At 34.9% G+C, this 25,923-nt stretch overlaps 1 protein-coding gene across 1 annotated transcript in view; it reads right to left on the bottom strand.

Annotated features, from left to right (window-relative positions):
• Abca12 (ATP binding cassette subfamily A member 12) overlaps window positions 1–25,923 on the bottom strand; it is a 157,144-nt gene that overhangs the window by 43,236 nt on the left and 87,985 nt on the right. The window contains exons 16-26 of the mRNA XM_027941876.2: window positions 22,619–22,783; window positions 22,088–22,298; window positions 20,776–20,915; window positions 18,597–18,716; window positions 13,262–13,352; window positions 10,921–11,100; window positions 10,042–10,357; window positions 8,181–8,295; window positions 1,542–1,871; window positions 424–493; window positions 201–335 (exon numbers count right to left, since the gene is read on the bottom strand). Coding sequence (XP_027797677.2) covers window positions 201–335; window positions 424–493; window positions 1,542–1,871; window positions 8,181–8,295; window positions 10,042–10,357; window positions 10,921–11,100; window positions 13,262–13,352; window positions 18,597–18,716; window positions 20,776–20,915; window positions 22,088–22,298; window positions 22,619–22,783 — 1,873 coding nt within the window. The remainder of the gene's footprint in view (window positions 1–200; window positions 336–423; window positions 494–1,541; window positions 1,872–8,180; window positions 8,296–10,041; window positions 10,358–10,920; window positions 11,101–13,261; window positions 13,353–18,596; window positions 18,717–20,775; window positions 20,916–22,087; window positions 22,299–22,618; window positions 22,784–25,923) is intronic.

The following is a 25,923-nucleotide window of genomic DNA, read 5'->3' as shown; positions in this document are numbered from 1 at the left end:
CTAAATTTACCCCATTTAAAAAAGCCTATCAAAGAGGAAATTCAGCAGTGCATTACCTCCAAACAAAAATTTTGGTTAGTTTTGGGATTTGAGGATTCTGTTTTGAAGATTACATATAATGAAAAAACTGTTAGAACATATACATTAGCTGACTTACAATCATGACAACCATAAAAGGTCTGTAGGAGTAATGTTCATACCTGGGAAAACATTCCTGACATACCAAGCAACGAGGAAATAAATGAAAGAGTCTGCAAGGATGAGACAGCATAGCCAGCCAAACGAGGTGGTGTCATCCTGGACAGGGGAACTGTACATATTTTCCCACTGAAGACCTACAAAGTGAACACAGATGTTTATTCTTCTGTGACACTTGTCACAGCTGTGAAAGGTAAAACCTAGTTTTAAAGAAAGCGAACCTACCAACACCTTGCTCTTCATAGCGTGCGATATATTGGCTTGCATAGCTGAATGCTGTTGGGGACAGCAGGCTCTGGGAAGAAAACAAACAGCAGTGATAGTTCATATACTTCACCCAGATGGACCTTAATAGACTTAAAATGTGAGACATTTTTATAGGTAGCATTGATGCTCATCTGTAAGTACACTTAAAACACACAAGTCCATTACCAAGCATACTACAACTGGGGGGGAAGGGTAGATGGGGAGGAGGCAGAGCAGCAGAAAACACGTCAAGAAAATTAAGACTTGAAAAATATTTGTTATAAATCCAAAAAATATATTCAAATTTATTAAATATGGCTCAGCAATTTAAAAAGTAGGTCATTACATAGTAACATAGTATTGAGACCAAAATTAAATGAAAATATTAGGGGCCAGAAGATGTTTTCACTTTGTAAATTTATTTCAGGAAAAAGAAATATCATGAATGAACGTTTACTAAAATATCAATTGGTTGGATACTGTTAACTGCCACAAATTACAAATTTAAATTTTGTTTAAATCCAAGGTATTCAATGATGGATCAAAGTTATTCATTAGTAGGTCCATAAACAGCAGTGTTTTAATATGATGAAATTTGCTTCTTCCTAAATTTTAAACTCAATAATCTTTATTCACAAATTAATTTAGTTCTTTTGAATGAAGAGGCAGAAAAAGATTTCAAAGTTGATACATATTACCTGTGCATTTGTCTTTATACCTATAAGCTATATTTTGCCATGAAAACCATGACAATTATTCATATAAGAATAGTTCCAATACCATAGGCTCCAAAACATTTCTTGATGATTCTAAAACATGATCTATTCCATTTTAATGGTTCTTTATTTCAGGAACTTTTTTTTTTAACAGCAATACTTGTTATGGCTCAGGAAAGTGTGGGGGAAAAGATTTCTTTTCCATAGTCTTATCCTTGTATGATATGCAACCATGTAGGAAAACTATCATGACTCTTAAGCTAACTTTGCTATCAATGAGTTTCTAAGTTTAGATAAGTGAACTTCAAGCTTGAGAATAAAAAGAAAGGGGTAGGAGGACCTATTCATCTCATACACTGGCCATTCAGACAGTTGACTTACCACAAATACTTTCACTATGTAGCTCAACTCATCCTCAACTGTAATCAGAACAATAAATGGAAAGAAAGCAATGACGTAGATGAGGCTTCCAATCAGAGCAGCAATATTGGTGTTGTTGAAGAAAACACTGATAAGATAGCTCATGGCAATAACTGAGAAGCTATAGTCCGAAAAATACAGGAACAAAATGAACCCATTTGTTTTAGGAAGAATGTTGCCAAACTTGAGTATAATGATGAGAATGATGATGGTAACCAGTAAAAATCCAACACTTTCTATAAGCCAGGCAAAAAAATGACTGCAGGAGTTCACACCCATCATCTTCATGTACTGTAAGAAGGAGAAAGTGTTAGCTGCCTCCAAAGATGAATGACTCCTAAGTAACGGTTGTTTTTGTATCATGACAAAATGTCCAAGTCTCCAAATACATGGAATGAGGCATTTTCATAATTAACATTAATCAAGTATTTATCAAGCTTACTATGTGAAATATGATTACTATACCATCCCATCTTAGACTGTATTTTTCCAGAGTATCCAACATGATGAATATTTTAGTTGGTGGTGGCATTTTTAAAAAATTACAATTCTAGGTCTGGGGATGTAACTCAGGGGTAGAGCATTTCCCTAGCATGTGTAAGCCCTTGAGTTCCATTGCCCCAACACCAAAGGCACACAAAGCAATTGCAATTCCATTTTATAACTGGTGTCTAGCTAATATCTCCAGTTTAGACTAATTTAGAATAGATCATCAAATTCATGGTGTCTCCTGCAGAATTTTACAGCATGAATTTGACATTTGTGCAGGCATGACTATTTCAAGCTGGTGAAAAACCATGCTGGTTTAACTTCAAGTTCAGTATAGAGATGTAGATAGTAAAAATCTACATTTTAAACTAAATATTAATGAACAACACAACTATTATTCATGTTCCTGAGAGAAATAAATGGACCCAATTCCCAAGAGTTTAAAATTATAGCAGCACAATTCACAAAAGCCAAATAATAGAACCAATCTAGGTGTCTATCAATGGAGGAATGAGAAAGAAAATGTGTTATATACATATGATAGAGTTTTATTCAGCCATAAAGAAGAATGAAATTATGTCATTTGTAGGAAAATGGATGGTACTTGAGAACATTATGTTAAGTGAAATAAGCCAATCACAGAAAGTCAAAGTTTATATGTTTTCTCTCATATGTGGAAGCTAGAGATTATAAAGAAAAAAGCGGGGGAGTATCTTATGAAAATAGAAGGGAGATCAGTGGAGTAGAGGAAAGGGATGGGGGGAAGGGAGGAAGGGAGAAAAATAGGGAATATTGGGAATGATGTTGTCTAAAATTATAGTTAGATTGTGCACATGTATGAATATATAACAAATCCCACCATTATGTACAACCAATTAAATGCACCAATGACAAATATGGAAAATGAAAATAAAAAAAAAAAGAATTCAAAACACGGGAGCTTGGAAGGGAGACCTTCTCCATCTGTAGCATTCACCTGGAATGGAGGTCAGGTTTACCATCCTGTTTTCCAAAAAGACATTGATACACCCATAATAAATTCAGCTATCTGAGATGTCCTATGTTTTTCTCTCAACTGACATTCTTTGATAACTCATGATATCCTCAGGGCCAGATGTTCTAGCAAGGCAGAAAGACGAAGCAGCCAGATCTGTTTGTGCCTAACTCAAAAGATTCTGAATGACCTAAAGTCCCCTGGACCTTGTTTGTCCTAAATTTGAGGGCATTTGGTATTCTGGAGGAACTTGGATATCCTGCTTTCAAGTTTTAACAATTCATGATTAATGTTAAGTTTGTGAATCTAATATTCCATTTTTAAAAGGAGCAAAAGAAATGTTCCACTAACACCTTTATAACTTTTTTGTTATTGTGGTTTCAAAAACAAGGATTTTCAATGCTCCTTTCTTAAACCTGACTTGTCTAGGAAAATAATAACAATAGGAAATGCACTGGGTCTTTTGCTCTACGAGCAAAAACAGTGATTTTTACCATCTGGTTTTTGCAACTTACCACATTTTGATAACTCTGCTGCTCTTGTTGTTACCATGGAGACAGCTACCTGCCTGCCAACAGTCTAAGCTGTGGGCTTTAAGCTAATCACCGCTGAGAAAAAAACCTGTGACTTTTCCTTTTAACTTTGCCCTCTTCTTCACCTTCTTCTGTCCCTCTGCTTTTCTCTTCCTCATTCTTGTCCCCCTTTATGGCTAAAACTCAACCTACGTCTCCATAGGAATGGAAGTCTAGGTCAAAGTAAAAAATTTACATACAACAAAGATTCACTATGTAAAGTTTTCCCCAATTCCTAGGATTGCTGTTATTGACAACAAAATTACACTTGAGTGTGAAAAAAAAGGCCTCATGGATCTTCTTGCAGAAATTTTTTCCCTATCCTTTATTTTATTTGAGAAAATTACTGTGTCATGTTTGATGACTGCACTTCAGAGATATTTATCAATTCCAATATCGTGATGACATGCTAGCTCTTTTTATTTGTCCTTTGTGTTATTTGTATTTTGAGGTTTTTTACTGAGGTTTGGACTGCTTGAATATAATTAGATGGGGGAGATATGGAACCCATATAACAATACCATAATTTTATGTGTCCTTAACAAAAAATACCCCTCCCCACTCCAAGTGCAATGTATGTGAGTAGAAGGCAATGTCAGTATATTTTAAAAGGTGAATATCAAATATCTAGGACATATCAAAGCCATGACATGAACTGAGTCAAGTGTATGAACATGTTTTTCTTCCCTCCTGATTGGAAGCTACAATATAAAACATGTGCATACCTAGAAATATTTTCCACTCATGAACTTGTTAAAAGATAATCTGGTAAGATTGAAGACCAAGACTAAAGATGTTTATCATTGTCATTTGTAAACTTTTGAGAGTCAAGATGGTATTCCTATTTCTAAGAACATTAAAGTTGGAGACTGATGATTTTACCTTCTATTGAAACAGGCTGAGTTATATGCTTCCAGAAGTATTTACTATTTAACACTCTAGCACAAAACTTCAGAGTTAAACTTTAGGATTGGATGCAGTGAGAACAGCTGCTATTCATAAAGAGAAAGAGCGATGAGAACATATAAGTCATCCATAAATTATCCAGATTCACTGCCAACTCTGTGATAACAAACAAGACCAAGCTTGCTGACAGAAGATGGCCTACTGAGGATGGCTGGCTGTGCTTTCTCAGATGCCATTAGCTCCTCCTTAAAGTAACAGATGTCAAGTGCCAGCTTCGCAATCAAAGAATCACTTGCCCCAAGCCTCCTAAACTTGCCAGAGCAATTCATCAATATCTGATAAACAGTTGCTCAAGGAAAGCCTCTCTGCACAGTGGTCAAAGCTGGCCCCAGCTTACAGCAAAAAAGAGTTAAGAAAGAGATTCTATAAGATTTGGGGTGAAGGTGTTAACACATTCACAAGAGGCTTATATACAGAGGTTGACACTAATACAGAAAAAGAAGTCATAATGTTCATATATTTACGTGACAGCAATGTTGTCATTCAACAAGTAGGTCATCTACCGATTCGTAAGTTATAATGACATCTTCAACTTCAATTTTTAAAAATTCTCTTAACAAAAAAAATTTATCGATTGACTGATAAGACATAAGGGATGTTGTGATCATTCATTACTTAGAATATTCCAAATTCCTACTAGTGGGGTGGATAATGCATATCAGGAAAACATAAAAAATTATTTAATGTGAATCTCCAGAGGACTAAAAATTTTGCATAATTCTTGGTAACAGCTCACAAATATCTTAAATTCCCTGTATAAATTGAGAGAACTTCAGAATTCTGTCTCCAATTGAATATAAGCACTGAAAGCCCTATGAATGTGCTATTGGATCAAATAGTTGGAGTTAACCCATAAACATGAAAGAGGTAAGAAAAAAGACTCTTCTCTCTGTGTTATAAAATTAGCATTTTATAGCTTCAAGATTTTATTTGTTAAATGCCAGGAATGTAGAACAAAACTCCATTGAAAAGCATTTTTAAATAGTTGTTTTTAAACTACAGGATTAATTTAAAAAATAAACTTAATGGTCATTAATATTTGTGCTAATTTTAAAGGTCAAAGATTCACTAGAATCAGACCATACAACAAGGTCAAAGATTAATGGCTTCTTTGAGCTTGCAATTAACTTGGTTTTTTTGCCCAGATTTTAGAATAATTACAGAAAGAAAGAGGTAAAATATTGATTTTTCTTTTCCTTTCTGGTTTAATCTGAATGAGAAGGAAGTAGAAAATGGGAAGCTTTATACTTCAACTGGATATAAAATTATGGTATTAAAAAGTGACTTCAAGTTTCTGGTACCCTAACAGTTTATCCACCATCATCCTCAAAATTCCTGAAAGGTCTATGCTATCAAAATAAGACTATAAGAGTAAATATTGCAGTGATATGGAAAAAGATCCAGTGGAAGTCAAGTCCCAGATGTGTTCAAGTCCCAGATATTCCATTAGCTAGCCCTGCAGTCCTCAGCAGATCACCTCTCCCTTGTTGTGCTCAGCTGTTTCCATCTTTGAAAAGAAGGAGGGTGGATGTGAACCATGGCCACGGGAAAGAAGTTGAGAAGAGAACATCATTCTATTCATCACACACCTACAACTTCCATCATTTCATTTCATAAATATACCATATTCTTCAAATTTAGGACACCATCAATTTAAAGATGTGCCACAGTTTGAATGTCACCAAGAAAGAAAAATCACCGCCAAGTAAATCATGATACCCTATCAAATGTGCCGTAATTTCAAAGGCTTCAAAACATGAAAAAAATAGCATTTAGAATTGATAAAATGTGTATAATGTGGGTGACTGAGTATCTCCTCTGTTCTCAGAGATCTATACTCTAGAAGTATAGTACTGAGTGAAGTCTAGATTATAAGACTTTAGAGCATTGAAGGGATTGGGCCCAAGTGCACATGGATGGCAGAACTGTAACACTCAAAGACTGCTATTCTGATTCCAAGTTCAGTGATTTTTCCACCATATGACTTTGACCTCAAGACCAGGTGGTTAAAATTTCAAAGTGAATGCCTATCATATGAATACACAGAGCTATAAAACAGAAACTGGTTCACTGTTAGAAATATGTCTTTCCTATCTTCAGATGAGAAAGGACTTCATTTTGCTTTGATAGTTTTGGGTAACACACATAGACATAGACGCAGTCTAACACAGGATAATAAATACAATGTGTGTGGAATACACACATATATTATACACACTTGTATGTTTGCATTGACACACATCTGTATACATATATTTGTTCTTTCTGCCACAGTAATGTTTTTTAAGGTAGATATTTATTTTGAAGAAAAAAAGAACTTAGTTTCCATCACAGTTTTTACTTCAAAGTTTTCCTTTTATCTGTGAAGATTTCCTTCTGAATACCAGGAAACCAAGAGAGAGATAAAAAATAGAGACTTGCAATAAAAATCATGGTCCAGGATATGGGCTTAAATTTCTAAAATGGAAACCATTGCATACAGTCCTGATTATAGCAGGGGTTCAAATCGGTCCATGAGATATTTACCAAATTGTAACTAAAATATAAAAATGCAGCTATGGAAGTCAACCAGAATTTAAATAGAAAATGTCAGAACTGTTGATTCCAACACTGGGGCAACCCTGCAAGCCTGATGCTAAACCAACCAAAACTCGAAGCAGTGACTTGTGCTTTATCGGGAGAAATAATCCATCGCCCAGGAGCACTGACAGGGTATGTCTGAAGAGTCCAGTGGACGAACAGCTGACTCTGACCTTGTTATTTCAGATTTTCAGCCAGGTCTTGCAAAAATTAGTGTGCCCCCCATTTTGAAACGTTTCAGCTTTGTTTTCATGATTTTCCACAATTGAGTAAGAATGGACTCATTATAGGATGGGCAGATAAAACAATTTCTATCTAAATACAATCTAAAAAGTACATACTATTTTGTCACAAATTCTAAAAAGAAGTAACATATTTTGGATTGGGGTTAATTTTTATAAAGAACATGCCCAAGAAGAGACCATGCTTCACATAGCAAGTCCTATTTTCCACCACTTTAGTAGTATTAACCCTATTAGCTACATAACATGAAATTCTTAATTTCCTTAAATTAGGGTCATTGGGAAATGGAAAAGAAGGTGACAAGGTATACTGGAAAGAAACTTTCCTTGAGAACCAGAATAAGCCACACGTCTGTATCCATATCTATAGCATGTACATTTGAAGTTGTTTCGTTACCATGCCAACAATTTTCTGCCTTAATAGTTATTGTTGTTGTTATTTAAACTTCCTTTGTTAGATTCTACATCCTATAGGTAATTTGGGGGCAGAAAAATACTCTTAGGATCATAATTATACTCATTTTATTCAAAATTATTCAGATTGTTTCTCAGAAGTATTTACTAAATGACTTTTACGTTGATTTTTGAGAAAACAGAATAAGCTGCCTTTGTGATTTGTAAAATGTTTGTCTTTCCATTTTACTCATAAGGTATGGGTTAGGTTTTCTGAGTTTGGATAGGCGCGATGAAAATCATAGTAATTAACTGTTCTATGAATAGGAAAGAAAGACATAATATGAAAACATTCCCAACATACCTCATGAAGCCGGAGGTCTTTCTCATAAACAAGCTTTTTTACAAAAGCAGCTATAAATACAATCCAGGCAACCATGAGCACAATTGGAAGAGAATAAGAGACACTGGTTAGGAAGCTGTAAAACAAAAACAAAAACAATCCAGTGACCAAAATGAATGTCACCCTTGCAGATTGTAGTATGTAAAAAATACACACCCTCCTACATCAAAATTATTTCCCACTTGGAAATTGAGAATAATAATATGGCTCCATTATTTATGAAACAGGGCACTAGCTTAATAGTAGGCCCACGACTTTCCTGCTGTAATGCTGCAGGACGAAAACACATCTCTGGATTGTTAGATAAAGTTGCCATATTATTTAAAATGTGTTTGAGTACCCTGTCCGAGAAATAATTATTACATAGATGTTATTGCAAAGCTCAAAACTCTTCTGTCTAAACGAAATTCTTATCTAAAAGGCAGATTGAAAATTAGGTGATGATTGGTTTATCTAACTAAAATCTGTATCTTCCAAAATTACTGTATTTATCTACTCTTAGGAAGCTCATAGTTATTATTAAGCTAAATATCCCCAAATGAAATATAATGAAATCTAAAGCATTTGATTTAAAATACAAAGAAAAAACTTGGACTTCTCAAAGGAGCCTAAGGAGATGTTACATAAATAGTGTAGAAATGTCTTTTTTGGTAATGTACTACACTAGAGGGTCACTGGAAGACCTCATTAAGCACCGGGTGTATTCCTGAGTGGCCAGCTCATGACATTTGAAGGTTCAAACTCAAAGTCTATTGTGCATCAGAAACACCAGAAAAGCTTATTAAAACACAGATTTCTGGATCCCTCCCATAGGCTTCCAGTCTAGTAAAACTGAAATAGACCAGGAGTTTGCTTTGGAAACAACCTCCCCAGTGCTGCTGCTGGTCTGGAAACCTGGTTCTGAGAAGTACACAGCCCTCCTGCGGCTGAGGCAAAGGCAGTAGTTTTCAATGAATTCTACATTAATCTGTTATGTGTCTTGGGCTCCACAGAAGCTCTCATTTGGAGAAAGGTCCCAAGGCCATTTTCTTTTGTATTTTATCAGACAAAAGAATTACCCCCAGGTTTCCCAAGAAAATGCAAATATTAATGGATCATGACATCACTATCATTCATTATCACTTTAGCATGCAGAAATATATCATCATCAGTGAGATGGGTGTTTTTCAGTGAGGGAGCAGTGGAAGTTTGGGCCATATCCATTTTATTTTTCTGGGTAAACTGGCACGAGATAAGCATTTATAGACCATTTGTCAGATAAATTTCATCTTGGACCAGATCCAGGCTTGATGCAATTTTCTGGCTCTAGAATTAGGAAAAGGAACCCATTCATTAATAACAACTCTCCTATAGTGTTCCTTCCAAGTGATTGTGTATTTTAGATTTGGTCTAGTAATACGGAGAAAATCTGGTCTGGTAATCAGAAGGACTAATGCAGTGTTCACTGTGTATCTTAGTCAAGTTACTTAATCTTTCTGGACTTCAGTTTCATCTGGATATTATGGACTATAATACCTACTCTCACTTAATAAAACTGTAGGTTGTTTGATTGGACAAATGAAACAATATGTGTGGAAGCATTTTTGTAACTAAGCCAAACTTTATATGTGCCCTTGCAGCTTATGATCATCCCCCATACAGAATGCAATTACTTTTATTCTTTAAAAAGACATCCAGGCACCCACCATTTTAGGTACTAAGCAGATAACAAAGGTTTGGTGAATATTTCCCCTGTCCTCTCATGTGTGTGAAGGAATAAACAGAAATGATTTCTCAAAAAAGTGGTTGGTCATTAAGAAAGGGCTTGAACTTGCAGACTTACTTGTCCTTCATGAAGCAGGGATAAGGAATAGCTTGGACCTGGACAGCTATTTCCTGCGAGTTCCTTCCTGTTTGCAATTCAATGATTGCTCTTTCAATACTATCCTGTAAATAAATAAAGGCCCTGCCATAGATCTGGTTGTGTGATGGAGAATTGTGTGGCCCTGGGGCCCAAATCTTGGTTCTTATGCTCCTTGTGGTCTGGGCGGTCTTGAGGCTCATACGGATGGTATATTTTACGACAGGAGGAAGAGAGACATTTTCAGAGTCATAGCCTCCATCCCAGCTTCTGTTAGAAGGAAGCTTAAAAATAACACCTAAAAATAAAATAGCAACAACGGCAGAAAGGTTATTTTATGGGTGACATTATTCATTGTTCAGAGTATACATCGGGGGCAGCCAAGGAGTCAATTGAGTTAGAATGTGACAGTAGGCTCAGGCCCCTGATTTACAGAAAAGACAGTTCATAGGGAGTGTCCATCTCAGAGATTCAAATTTGGGAATTTAAGAATATCATCACAAACTAAGTGAGGAGGCTAAATGTGACCTTCTAAGTTACTTATTATAATTTCTGAAAATCTGTTTTTTAATGAATGACCTTGAGACTACGAGATCTATGATCATGGCCTCAACTTCATATTTTAATCACGTAATTTTTTTATTCTTAATTTTACCTACACCAGTGAAATCAGACATGGTCAAAGCCCTTGTTACATAGACTATATGGTTAGTGCTGCACGCAGGGTTCCCATTCGTAAGAACATCAGAGAGAGTGATGACCTCCTGACTATTTTCTGAGTTCTAAATGAAAAAGGTAAGGAAAGAATTTGACCAATTTTAGTACAAAGGAAAGCTCAGACCCTAATAGAACAGCACTTACTTCCAAAGAGTTCATTGCTTTTGTAGAGCCTTTTGGCTTCTCTCTCCATTTCATCTATGGTTTTTGCTCCCTGAATACGGTCATATAACACACAAGAGGAAATATTTACTGTCAGGGCAGACAGTGTGTTAAGCTGATCAATGATGTCAATGTTGTTCTCTAATTTCAGCCTGAGAACATCTAAAAAAACAAGGCAAAGAGATTGTTTTTTAATTATAATCTTTATTTAAGTAGTGAGATAAAATACTGATTTTCTTGGCATATATTAAACATTACCTAGATTAGAATATGACATTGTAGAGTTTATTCTAAAAAAAGCTGTCCTATACCTAAAAAAATGTATCTAGTTCTGCAAAAAATTCATTGAGAACATTAGCTAGTTACAAACACAATAAATTCGGGTTCAAAGAAAGATACAAGATAATTTAAAAGTGTATTGTTATAATTTAATTAACAAAGGATTAAGGATGGATATTTTTTAAAACTTGTAGATGTAATTAAGAAGAAAACTATAAACTAGAAATGACAGTTCAGGATAAACAGAAATGCCTACTTTGTACCAGGAATAGGAAAGTACAAATTGAAACACAGGAAAGTCTTTATAGAATGTCTAGAAAATATAAACCACATCATCCCCTAAACTGTGAAGACACATTTTAGGTGTTTGAGGATCTGAGCTACATAGAGTTAAGACTTTCTAATATTGTTTGATTTTAAATTTTATGTGAATTACCTCTATTGATATCTGTACCAATCTAGAAAAAATTATCAAGACTTTATTTTAGGTAATTACTCTGGAAGAAAGAAGAATTAATTGTTCTTCAACTTTATGATTTCTGAGGAAACCAACAGAGACAAAGGGTAAATATAAAATTGCAAGTTAACAAATCATTTGCCAATTAAATTTTTACTAACTAGATAACCACGAATACTGAGAAAGCTGTGAATATCGTAAATTCCTCTTCACAGAATCAAACATGTCTTTTCCATTGTTGAAAATAAGACTAAATTTCTCACAGAGAGCAACTTTTTAAATGCATTCAAACATAAAGCAAAATGTACTTATTATTTGATGTAGATACTGGTGGGGGAGGGGCAAATTGTGGTGGAACAGTGGCCTCCAGCAGCCAGTGGAAATCAACTCAAAACCAAAGGATTCTTTAGAAATGCTGGTAGACCAAATCAAAGAAATGGTCTTGGAGCTAAGTACTCCCCAAATTCAAATTATAAAATCCTTTAGATACGAAGTTACGTGTGTGTGCATACACATACATATACACAAATCTCATTGCTGCATTTATTTCAATCATTTTAAATTCTAAACTTCATCTTATATTTTAGAAGTTATGAATGGTAAAGTTTATACAAGAACTTTGTATTTTATTCCTGATATTTTACTCAAGTAGTGCCTTACTGAAATGATACTTTTAGAGAACAGATCCAACAATATCTTTTCTTAATCAAACCCAGTTGACTGTCTTAAAATGCACATGATTATATGTCATATAAATGTAACATAATTCCTCCCTGTTGGTTTACTATCTAAGCACTCGGGGGGGGGGGGGGGGAAGGAGGGACATTTGCTCTGCTACTGCCAAATTCTGATGCTCTCAGTCCCTTCCTCATACAGTGGTTGCATAGCAACAGTGAATCAGACACAGCCTGAATTAGATGTCTTGCATCCTTTAGGTTGAAGGTAGGGATGTGGCAGAGGTAATGCATAAGTTCAGACAGCTTCCTTTGATCCTCTGCAGCCTGGTCCTTTTAAGTGACCATGAGAGGAAGACCCAACCTTGAATACTGATTTTAGGTTTATTTTCCTTAGAGACTGCTCATGGCCTTTGTCTTGCTTCTGCTAACTTTATAACCTCTTCCAATTACATTCTGTGTTATTCAAATGATACCAAGACCAGGAGACATAAAATGTTAAATGCAAACAGAAACAAATCATTTCATCTTCCCATGTCCTTAAGGACTTGCTTATCATCAAATTATCAAAAAAATTTAAAAAAAAGAAAAGGAAAAGAAAACAAAAAATAATGAGCCCTCTTACTTCTAACAACTTATGATTGAAGAAAAAACTGCACTTATTAGAATATATTGCAGTACAATTATTGAAACTAACTATAAATAAGTGATGTCCAATTACTGCTTGTAACTGTAAATAACTAGGAAGAAGATGAATGGATATATCCAGGATCTCAATTTTCTTTGCATAACTAACTAGAAGCTACATATATAGGAAAAGGGGGGGGGAGTTTTCACATGGGACAACATTCTTTGCATTTTTTACATGCAAAAATACATACAGTAAATGAAAGCATTGTGCAGCTGGACTCACCGAGTTCATCTATCTGCTTCAGTAGTTCCACAGCATCAAGTCCCACGGAGAACTTGACAAAAACTTGCACAAAGGGGTTCCTTAGAGTATTCTAACAAATGATAATAGATAATCAGTTTTAATCCAAGAAGAAAACATGCTCAATCATTGTCTCTCTAAAAAAAAACACAGTAAAATGTAAGCACAGGTGGCCTTATCACTAGACCACCTTGCAAAGGCTCACATACAAATCCTTGGGAAAGAAGAAGTATACAGCTGGCTAGGATTAACTTGAAAGTCTGCGCTTTGATTTGTCCATAGACACAAACCAGTTAGCATGCTACAGTGGTCAGATATGATCATAATTACAAGATTAAGAAGGCATATGTAATTTATCAGTCTTTTTCCATACAGCTATTACATAGATTTCTTTTTAACCAGACTATGGTGTAGCACATGGTGGAATTTTGTTCTCCTAAAATAAATAAAAATTTTCAAAAATCATGATGTCTACATGGAATCTGACACCACACTTGGTTTGTATGAGGTTTCTGGTAAGCATCCAGCCCCTCCCAACACCAGATTGCCTTTTTATAAAATAGGGATAAATGACTCATCTCACCAGAAAAGTCAATGTTTTGTACAATAACAAGTACAACACTGATGAACATGAAAAAAATGTATTGATGTTAAAAACAATTGCTTTAAGATATAAAGACTTTTTTCCCATTTTCCAAATTAGAGGATATAACTTCTATGGCTGAAGCATTATTACTAGCACTTTTTACTATGGAATAAGTTCTTTATCACTTATTTTTCAACCATATTTTATGGTAAGTACTATTATTTGTGTGTGTGCATGCGCATGTGTGTTGGGTCTTGTGCGTGGTAAGCATGCACTCTCCCAGTGAATTATAACCCTAGCCCTGTATTATTGTCTCTAGTTGCAAAGCTAGAACCAAAGGTATGTCAGTTCTAAGAACACACAATTAATAAGGGCCAAGGGGACAACTGAAAGAGAAAATTCAACTCAGCCAAAGAAATGCTTATTTATCTTATGTGTTAACTTCTGACCTAGTTTTTATGTGATCTAGGCTTACATTGGTTGTCCTTTTAGAGCACAGCTTGATACTACTTATAATTCTGTTTTTCTTACCAATATCTTCTGTTTTATTATCATGAAGATGAGTGATTAAGCACAACATATATTATTGGAGCACATGTGCAATAGAATTACTTTGCTCAATCCATAGCTGCTAAGGGTTCTAAGGGTAGTTGGTAGCATTTAGACAGATGGCTATTATAGTTACATGCTGTGATAAGAGTCCTTTAAAATCTATTCACCAGGAACTAACTTGTGCATCATGGAAAATCCAAATCAGAGCATTACGAACAAGCAAAGCTGTGTGTTAGCTGCAATTAAGAAATGAGCCATTGACTCCATTCTCCCATCACTCCTTGACAATCAATCCCATGATATACTGTTTTCAAATGCTTCTACAAAAACATCCTCACAAATTTATCAATTGGTGATCTCATTTACATTCCCATCTTAGAGATTCATAACCCACAGTTCAAGCACTTTAAGTCACCTGCCTAATGGTTTACAATGGTAAAACCAGGCCTTGTGCTAAAATCTTGTAATGTCAAATTCCTGCATATTTACAAAACTAAATTTTTCATCCGGAATGAACAGCAACTTATTTTGTTATAGAAGACAATGAAGATATTTCCATCGGATAATGATCCCTTTGTGATCATGGTCAGAAAGATTCTGCCAAATTACCATAGTTTAGAGCCATTACATACAGAGAATGTCCTCTGTTAATTCATCACTTTAGCTAACAAACATTTCCTTAATAAAATAATAGCTGTTTTTCCTCTTCACAGAAAAAAAGTATAAGGAAAAGAGGGATTTTCCACTTAGGACCATCCTAGGTCAGTAAAGCCCTATATAAGTAGATTTGTTATCTCAAACTCATTTTAAAAAGGCCACTTAAAATAAGAATGCTTAAACTTTGAACCCAAATGGAATAGTAAGTTGTGGGGAAGATGTTTGATGACAAATTTATACCATTTTATATATTTTTAATATATTTTTATTGCGTTATATATCTATTTTTTATATTTATTTTATCACTTATAAAATTCAGGTTTTAAGTATTAAAAACTGAGGGAAGTATTTGGGTATAATTTTTCTGAAAAATTTGTAAGATACAATCATTTTCATTTCATGCTTAATTTCCTGAGCATAATCATAAGGAAGACCTTTTTTTTTTAGTTTTCCCCAAATGTATTCTAGGGCTACATCAGTTTTCCAGGGGTTTCTTGTTCACATGCAAACCATTGACTTTTTTTTTTTTACTTTATAAGTTGCTATTTTAATTTAATATATTTGGATATCACTCAATTCAACTCATATAGTTTCTGTTCCTTTTTGCGTTCTATTAGTTCATTTGAGGATATATCATAATTTAATACTGAATTTTAAAAATAATTGAAGAATAATTATCCACATAAGAAGATGCACTAATTTTAAAGTTTAATTTCTACACACATATATATATGCATGTGTAAGTACATTTTTTCCATGTGTATGTATCTCTGTGTGACCACCACCCAAATCAGAGTGCAGAACATTCCTAGCAACCCAGCAGACTCAATCAAGCCCCTTCTCAATCAATAAAAATTCCCCAATTCATCAACTGTTGTTCTGATTTTTATAACCATAAATGAGTTTTGCCTATTATTTTCCCTCCCCCCCCCCCTCTTTCTTTCTTTCACCAGGGATTGAACTCAACCCCTGAGCCACATCCCCAGTCTTATTTTGTATTTCATTTACAGACAGGGTCTCACTGAGTTGCTGAGTGCCTATGGCTTTGAACTTGTGATCCTGAGCTGCTGGAATTACAGGCGTGTGCTGAGTTTTGCCTATTCTTCAATATAAATGGAATCATATAGTATATTTTTTCTGTATATATGTTTTTTTGAGTCAGCATCAGTCCTCTGGGGTTCATCTATATTACTGTATGTACTGCTTTGTTCTTTTTGATTACCGTATAGTATTTCTTTTTTTTTTTGTTTGTTTTTGGTTGTTTCTAATTTTTTTCTTTTTTTAAATTTTTTATTGTTGGTTGTTCAAAACATTACATAGTTCTTGAAATATCATATTTCACACTTTGATTCAAGTGGGTTATGAACTCCCATTTTTACCCCATATACAGATTGCAGAATCACATCAGTTACACATCCATTGATTTACATATTGCCATACTAGTGTCTGTTGTATTCTGCTGCCTTTCCTATCCTCTACTATCCCCCCTCCCCTCCCCTCCCCTCCCCTCTTCTCTCTCTACCCCCTTTACTGTCATTCATTTCTCCCCCTTGTATTATTTTTCCCTTTCCCCTCACTTCCTCTTGTATGTACTTTTGTATAACCCTGAGGGTCTCCTTCCATTTCCATGCAATTTCCCTTCTCTCTCCCTTTCACTCCCACCTCTCATCCCTGTTTAATGTTAATCTTCTTCTCATGCTCTTCGTCCCGACTCTGTTCTTAGTTACTCTCCTTATATCAAAGAAGACATTTGGCATTTGTTTTTTAGGGATTGGCTAGCTTCACTTAGCATAATCTGCTCTAATGCCATCCATTTCCCTGCAAATTCTATGATTTTGTCATTTTTTAATGCAGAGTAAAAATCCATAAGCAACAAAATGAAACTGAATCCCTTTCTCTCGCCATGCACAAAAGTGAATTCAAAATGGATCAAGGAGCTTGATATCAAATCAGAGACACGCCGTCTGATAGAAGAAAAAGTTGGCTACGATCTACATACTGTGGGGTCGGGCTCCAAATTCCTCAATAGGACACCCATAGCACAAAAGTTAATAACTAGAATCAACAAATGGGACTTACTCAAACTAAAAAGTTTTTTTCTCAGCAAAAGAAACAATAAGAGAGGTAAATAGGGAGCCTACATCCTGGGAACAAATCTTTACTCCTCACACTTCAGATAGAGCCCTAATATCCAGAGTATACAAAGAACTCAAAAAATTAGACAATAAGATAACAAACAACCCAATCAACAAATGGGCCAAGGCCCTGAACAGACACTTCTCAGAGGAGGACATACAATCAATCAACAAGTACATGAAAAAATGCTCACCATCTCTAGCAGTCAGAGAAATGCAAATCAAAACCACCCTAAGATACCATCTCACTCCAGTAAGATTGGCAGCCATTATGAAGTCAAACAACAACAAGTGCTGGCGAGGATGTGGGGAAAAGGGTACACTTGTACATTGCTGGTGGGACTGCAAATTGGTGCAGCCAATTTGGAAAGCAGTATGGAGATTTCTTGGAAAGCTGGGAATGGAGCCACCATTTGACCCAGCTATTCCCCTTCTTGGTCTATTCCCTAAAGACCTAAAAAGAGCATGCTACAGGGACACTGCTACATCGATGTTCATAGCAGCACAATTCACAATAGCAAGACTGTGGAACCAACCTAGATGCCCTTCAATAGACGAATGGACAAACCATTGACTTTTGAAGCTCTTACATTGTCATCATTCCTGCCTGTTTTCTTTTCTCCAATTGGTCACAGAGGCTAGTTCTGATGCTTCATCTTTAATTTTCAATATCTCTGTTTGTGATTGGAACATTTCCCTACATTATTTCCCTTATCTTCAGAAAATCCTGATTCTTTTACGAAAATTTTGGGTTACTACTACTGCGTATTTGAGTTGCAAATGTGAAATCTTTAACCTACACTAGAGTGAGCATAAAGATTGTTTGAGCAGGTACTAAATTTTGAAAGGGTCAATTTATTAGAACATTTTTCCAGGTATAATAACTTTTGCTTCCTTACATGTCCTTGAACATACAGTACTTAGATAACTGGTCTGATGAGAACATCTTGTGCATGATACGTTAAAATGAATTTGGAATTTGATAGTGCATGTATTACATGTTTCAACAACAAAATTCTCCAGATTTAACGTTCTCTAGATTATTAGTGTGTTAGGATAGCCAAACATATCTTAAAGGAGAAAAATAAATAGTGACTAAAAAGTATTTTATTTTTTAAAAACTGATTTACATCACTAGCTAGTTGTAGACCAATTTGAAGAACGTTTGATTGCTGAATTAGAGACAGGAGGTGTGATATGGAGGGGCAGATGATTATGGATGTGAGTGACAGATATGTTCTTCTGACTTGGATCTTTCTGCAGAAAAGGTAATTTTAATCTGTTGAATATGGATGCTAAATTACTATTTGTCTATCACATAACAAAGTGATCAAAATCTCAAAGAATTACAATACCCACTATGGTAAATAACAGAACCATCTCATACCTGGAGCATTGGAATTGCCTGGTTCAACAGGTTGAAGGAATTCATGAAAATTGGTGACTTATCCATCCACTCTTGAGATTTCTCTCTTAATTCCGCCAGCTGCCTCAGCGTTACATTAGACTTAATGACAAAGAAACAAAAGAGATATGGCTCATTAGCATTTTTCTATATTTCAAAATTATATCTTAAGGTTGGTTTGTTACATAACGTTAAAGATCAGTTCTAAAAGGTAGCATTAACAAAATATATTGTCAGAAATTTCCTATAAGATCAAAAGTTTTAAAAAAGAGATTTAAAAAAGGGTCAAGATAATTTCTAAAAATTTTGGCAAGGTTAGGGTTTACTTCATGTCCATAATGAACTTGCAGCTAAAATGAAAGCATATTTTCTGAATTCCCACGTGTTTTGTTATTGTTAACAATACATTTAACTTACTAGTGAACATTCAAGTTCAAGGACATAAGAAAGATATTCTCATAAATTGCTGGTTACAGCAATATATGTTACAGCCTTTTTTGGAAAGGAATCTGACAACAGCTATTAAAATAATACAGATCAGTGTTAGAGTTCTTCCTAGTATGTGCAAGGCCCTAGGTTTGCTCCCCAGTACTGTAGAAAATTAATTCATTAATTTTTAAAAAATTAAAAAAAGAATCAAATGAAACATAACATCCTTCAATCCCTTAATCCTAAACCTACATCTCACTGACCTAAAAATACCACTGTGTAAAACCACATGTACAAGAATATTGATGGCCATGTTATTTAGTTGTTTACATTAGCCAAAAAAGCAAACACAAACACAGTAAACAAAACGAATGCCCAACAACTAAGGCTTGGATAAGTTAATTCCATATCCTAAAAATATTATCAATCATTAGAAAGAATGGATTGAACTATCCCAATAGAGTTAGAAAATTTCTGCAATGTATTCTTTTGTGACAAAGCATTATATAGAAAAAATATTGTAATACAATCTCCTTTTAATAATGCAAACAATGACCACAGAACTCTGCATATAAATTTGCATATAGCATAATAATCTGAGTTAGAGAAATGTGAATAAATTGTAGAACAGCACATATTTGAATGCTAACATACATTTGTTTACATGAAGGGAAAAGTAAGATCAAGAGCGGAGAAAGAGGGGAGAAAAATTATATATAGAAAGTAAACATGTGTATGATTGCATTTGTGTAAAATTATGCAAAAATATATGGTCATTTAGTCAAAGAAAATGTTAAATCAAAAAGCAAAATACACTCAGTATTAACCTCTTGTTTATTTTTATATAGACATAAAAATAATGTTATAGTCACATTGGCTAGAGTTCATCGGCTGTAGTTAATGAGCAAGTAATGGTGAGCAGAGGTTTTTTTCACTTTTATTCTATCATTTTAACATATTAAGTTTATAACTCAAATCATTAAAGTCAACTTTAAAATGAAGGAAGACACTATTATAGTTAAATGGTGTAGATGATAAGTATAGTCTTTTTTGGTACTGGGGCTGAAACCCAGAGATTCTTTACCACTGAGCTACGTTCCCAGTCCTTCATATGTTTCATTTTGAGGCAGGATCTTACTAAATTGTTGAGGCTATTCTCAAACTTGTGAGGTGACTGCCCCAACCTCTTAAGTAGCTGAGATTACAGGTTTGTAGCCACCCAGCCTGGCAGTATACTTGATATATATATAATAAAGTCTTTCTCAAAATTTGTTTTTTATATAAATATGAAATATTAAATTATACAACCAAATATGAAGCCAAGAATCTCTACTTCAGTGGTCGCTTTTCTTCAAACTAGTTATATATAAAATGACCCAAGTTTTTTTCCTTCTATGATTATTTTTATGTACTTTGTAAGTTAAACACCAGTTGAAAAATTCTGTGCCTTTTGAGATAAGTTGAGAAGTCTGAGGTCCTGATTCATCCAACCTCATTCTCACATGTCAACATGGCTCATTTCGAAGGATGACCACCTGATCTACACTGCTTATTCATATCTAAGGTAGCAGGTGAGAATTATTAAGATTTCAAAAAGTCAAAAGTAATAATAATAGTAGGTAAGATATAGAAAAATCAGAGTCAGCCAAAATAAATTTGAAGTTGACTACTGTAAAAAAAAAAAAAAGCATCTTAATACTCAAAACCAAATATGGAGTTATCATAGTCAAACCTTTTCCATTATGGCCTTTGTGACTGGGTTATATGGTGCATATAAAATCCTTCCCAACAACATGGGTTTCAAGAAAGCCCAAATCACAGGTCCAGCAGGCATGTTAATGATGTCTTTGTAAAGGGAGAAGCAAAATGGTGCTGGAAGAAAAGGGAGAAACAAAATCATTAAATAGATGTATTTCCAATCTATTTCCCCATGGTAAATTAACACGGATTATTAGTCTCATATCCCCAAATCCAAGCCTTAGCATTTCTTATATTATTAACAGATGTGAAGCATCTGGTGTCAAAGCAAGAAAGCAAATCTTTTTTAGGTAAGAAAGTTTAACCCAAGAAACAGGCTCAGAATAAGTGATGGCATTTTGCCAAGAGGAGAAATAAAGATTGAAAACCACACTCTAGAATTGCTTCCAACAGATCCATTTCACGAGCATTTAATTTTCCAAAAATACACACATAAAAAAACTGCTATTAGGATACATAAGACCTTTTCAATAAATGTTTGTTGAATGAATAAAAAGATGAATAAATGAGTCAAAGCCATTTATTCGAAACATCCATACATTATTTGGAAGAGCGGTGCTGATCATATTTTGCATCTCAAGGTTTATAGATCAAGTAAACGGCTTCGATGTGCCACTAAATGTTTATAGTTCTGTTGCATTCATGCAGCTCTACCATATGTGATATCAATTTCAAATGCTAGAAAGTTTAGGAAAAATATTGACCTGATAAATATAAGGCAAGTTTTTGCTATCCACTGGCAGGGAAGTTATAGTTCTAGGACTGGCAGATTCTACACCTTGCATCTGTGCTCTGCATAATAATGTCTTGGTCAACAATGGACCACAATACAGCTGTGGACCCATAAGATTATACCATGTGGTGATCTTGTAGCCATCTTAGTTTGTATTTGTATACTTTATGATCATTGCACAATGGTGAAATCACCTATTGGTGAATTTCTAAGACTATATCCCTACCATTAAGTGACTTATGACCCTGTAGTGTTGTGATTTACAATCTGCAGCAGATTGCCTGGGTTCAAATAACAGCTCTGATACTTCCAGCTGAGTGACCTTGATAGATTTGTCAGCCTCTCTCTGCCTCTTTTCCCCTTGGCCTGCTGTGAAGAGTGAGCCAATTAATATACTTAACATGCTTGACATGTGGTGAGTGCTGTGTAAGTGTTTTCTATTTTTATTCTTGGGGAAAATTAATACTTTGTTCATCATAAAAAGCTAAGACAGACTAGATGAAGTTCTTAATTATTAAGAATAATTATCATGCTTATTTTGGAGTACACTTACTGGTATGTAAGGGAATTCCATATTTTGCAGCAATTTGCTCTTTACTTAATTTATAAGTCAAAAAATCCTTGGTGTGGTTGCCTTTTGGTTTCTGGGAAGAGGGCAGCATTGCGGTCAAGTAATCAGTGGTAATTCCTTGGGAACACAATGCTTGGGAGATGGTACTAAATGATCCTTGGGGTGTGTTCACTCGGTTGCTTCTGTACATTCCCTGGGAGACAAAAATCTGAGATTTATTAACATTATGTGAGCTATAGATGCTACTAAAAACAAAACATAAAGAAAAAATGATAATGCTTAGAGCATTCTTTGTTTCCATAATTCTTTTAACATGCGCATCCCAAATGTAAATACAGAATGATAAATTCACCAATTTAAGAGGCAAAAAACGTTGCTCAAGTAGTTTTCTTCTGGGTGATTTTTTTTTCATGTACTAGATTGGTTGCTGAATGTATAATAACTAATCTTAAATAAAAGTTAGCATGACAGAAGGAATCTTTCAGCCAGAACGTTGCTGAGTGACTTTTCTACCTGTGTTAATGGAGTGCTTCTGGGCAGATGGATTTGTTTCAGGGATTTCATTTTGTCTAGCAGCGGATGTGTGCTGGAAGCCATCTGATTGAGAATCTCTTTCAGTCTTATGAAGAGTTCTATCATCTTTTCTACTGGTTTTTGATCTTTCCTAGGGAAAAACACCTAACAGAAACAGAGTAAAAATAAATGACTTATGTGAGGAAACAGGAACCTCCATGCATTGTTGGTAAGAATATAAAAAGGTACAGACACCTTGAAAAGAAAACATTTTGAAAGTTAGTTTAATATTGAAACATATTACCATACAACCCCAAAATTCTATTCCTAGGTGTCTACCCAAGGAAGTGTAAACAAAGGTTTTATGCAAAAATTTGTATTGAGTGTTCATAGGAACATTATTCACAATAGCCAAAATGTACAAACCATCCAGGTGAATGGATCCACAAAATGTATATTGTTAAAATGAAATACTATTTGACAATATAAAAAAAGAAAATGCTGAAACATGTTACAACATGTCTGAAACTCACAAATATTATTACTAAGTGAAGGAAGCCAGACAGACCATATATTGTATAATTCCATCAATATATAAAATATCTATAAACTCTATATAGAAACAGAACTAGAGGTGTTCTAGGCTCGAGGTTAGAAAGAGAAGTAACTGCAAGGGACCTGAGGTTTCTTTTTTGAGTGACAGAAGCATTCTAAAATTAGATCATGGTAATAGCTGCACAATTCTTTACATTTACTAAAAAGTATTTGAGTTCCAGTAGCAAAAATCCAAATAATTCAACTAAAAAGGGGGCAAATGATCTGAATAGACTTTTCCCAAAAGAAGACATAAAAATGAACAACAAGTATATGAAAAAACGCTCAATATTGCTAATCAGGAAAATTCAAATCAAAGCTACAATGAGAAATGATCTCAGCCCACTTTTGCCATTACGAAAGATAAAAAATTAACAATGTTGTTGAAGATGCAAAGAAGGAACTCATATGTGGCTGGTAGGAATGCAAATTGGAAAAGCCATCATAGAAACCAGTATGAAGTTTTCTCAAAAACCTAAAATAGGGCTACCATATGGTCCAGCAATCTCACTACTGGCTATATATCAAGAGGAGATGAAAAAAGGATGACAAAGAAACATCTGCACTTGCATACTTATTGTAATGATAGTCACAATAATCAAGGTAGAGAATCAACTTGGTGTCCTTTGATGGAGGAATAGATATGGAAAATGTGATATATTTACACAATGGAATATTATCCAGCCCTACAAAGACTAAAATTCTGTCATTGTCAGCAACATGAATGGATGTTAAGTGAAATAAGTCAGGCACACATTCTTACTTATACATGGAAGCCAAAAAGTTGATCTGATTGAAGTAGAGAATAAATAGTGGTTAATGGAATCCTGAAAGGATGTGGGCGAGGAGCAGATGGAGAGAGGATGGCTAATGGGTGCAGGGGTGCAGTTGAATAGGAGTAATGACTTAGAATGTCCTGTAGCACAGTGGGGTAACTATGTTGACAGCATAGATTGAATATTCAACAAAAGCTAGTAGAGAGAATTTTGAATGTTCCCAACACAAATAAATGATAAATATCTGAAGTAATATACCAACTACTCTAGTCTGGTCATTGCACAGTGATAACATGTATTGAAATGTCACACTGTACCCTGTGCATATGTATACTTATTGTGTTCAGTTAAACATATTTTTAAATCATTGAGTTGTGTACTTAAAATGAGTGCATTTTGTGGCATATAAGATTTAAAAGGTTACAAAAGAAATATTTCAGAAACCAGAAAGTTAAGACGCTTCATGTATGTGTATTTTATTTCTCTAAAATCAAATAAAATATTCCTAAGAATCAGAAAAGCTCTGTGATTTATCAGGCCTCATAATTTCAATCTAATAATGCTTATCTGCTTCAGGAACTATCATCGAAAATATTTTAAAGTTTTAAATTAACATCATCCTTGTATTCTTTTATTCAAAAAATACTGAGTGCCTGCTAAGCTCCCAGCAGTGGGTGGGATAATGGGCATACTGCAGGGTACAAGTTGGCATCATCCAGGACCTGGCTGTGTTTTAATAGGAGGAACAGATATCAAACAAGACGATGACTGGGAAATATGGCTGGGAAATGTGAGGAGACAGGAGAGTTTAGCTAAAGAATGATTCATATCATACTGCAATATATACAGCATTAACGTAGAAGGAAATTCTGTTCTTTGCAACAAGAAGGATGAAGCTGGAGAACACAATGCTGAGTGAAATAAGCCAGGCCCAGGGGACAAATGCTGCATCATCCACCTTCTGTGTGGACTCTAAAAATGTTCAACGCGTAGAAACAGAGTAGAGTGGTGGCTGCTAAAGTTACAAAGACGTGGAGAAAGGGGGTGTGTTGGGGAAAGGGTTCAAAGTTCCAGTTAGATAGGAGAAATAATGTTAGAGATTTATTGAACATGGTGACCATTGGTAGTAATCATTTATACTTCAAAATTGCTAAAAGGGCAAATTTTAAATATTCTCACTACAAAAGAGTATTAAGTCAATGGAGTAATTAGATGTGTTACTTAGCTTGACTAAATCCTTCTGGATTGTATAGAAAACATCAAAACATCACAGTATATACCTAAATGTATGTAATTATTGTTTGTCAATTAAAAATTCAAAAATTAAACAGAATCAAACAAAAATAAAATGGTGAAGTCCTCATAATTTTTTTTTATGTGGGTCTGAGTTATTTTTATGTGGGGCTGAGCCATCAGAGATCTTTCCAAAGTGGAACCCTAAAAGTGAACAATTACAAGCCACAGGGAGAATGAGAGGAAGATTACAGGCAGAGGAAAAGTCCTTCATGTACCCAGGGAAGGAAGGCAAAGGCCACTAGGGCAAGCACAAGACTTAGTTGGAGAGAGTCCTGTGTGCATCTCCCTCTCTATTAAGATCTCGCTCGTGAAGATATAGTTGAACCAGCACTGTTCTTGGCATTTGAAAAATTTCAATGAAAAAAGAAGCCCTAAATGAAATTACATACTAGCATTGCAGACAGAGAACAAATGTAACGATGAAAATTAAACAAAATGTATAGGATGCTCCAAGTGCAACTGAAAACGAGTAGAGCAAGGAAAGGAGGTGTGAGTGCTTCCGGTGGGTTGGATGCATATTAAATGGGGTGGTCAAGTTAGGCCTTTTTGAGAAGGTCAAAAGTGAGCAAAGCTCTCTAGCCCTGCAGACCAGTGAGCAGACCCAGTGAGTAGCCAAGACGGGAAAGGTATTTTGTAGAT

This window comes from Marmota flaviventris, chromosome 11, assembly GCF_047511675.1.
Source record: "Marmota flaviventris isolate mMarFla1 chromosome 11, mMarFla1.hap1, whole genome shotgun sequence".
Classification (NCBI taxonomy): domain Eukaryota; kingdom Metazoa; phylum Chordata; class Mammalia; order Rodentia; family Sciuridae; genus Marmota; species Marmota flaviventris.
Note: the sequence above shows the minus strand (reverse complement) of the source record. Positions and strands in the feature narration are given on the sequence as shown.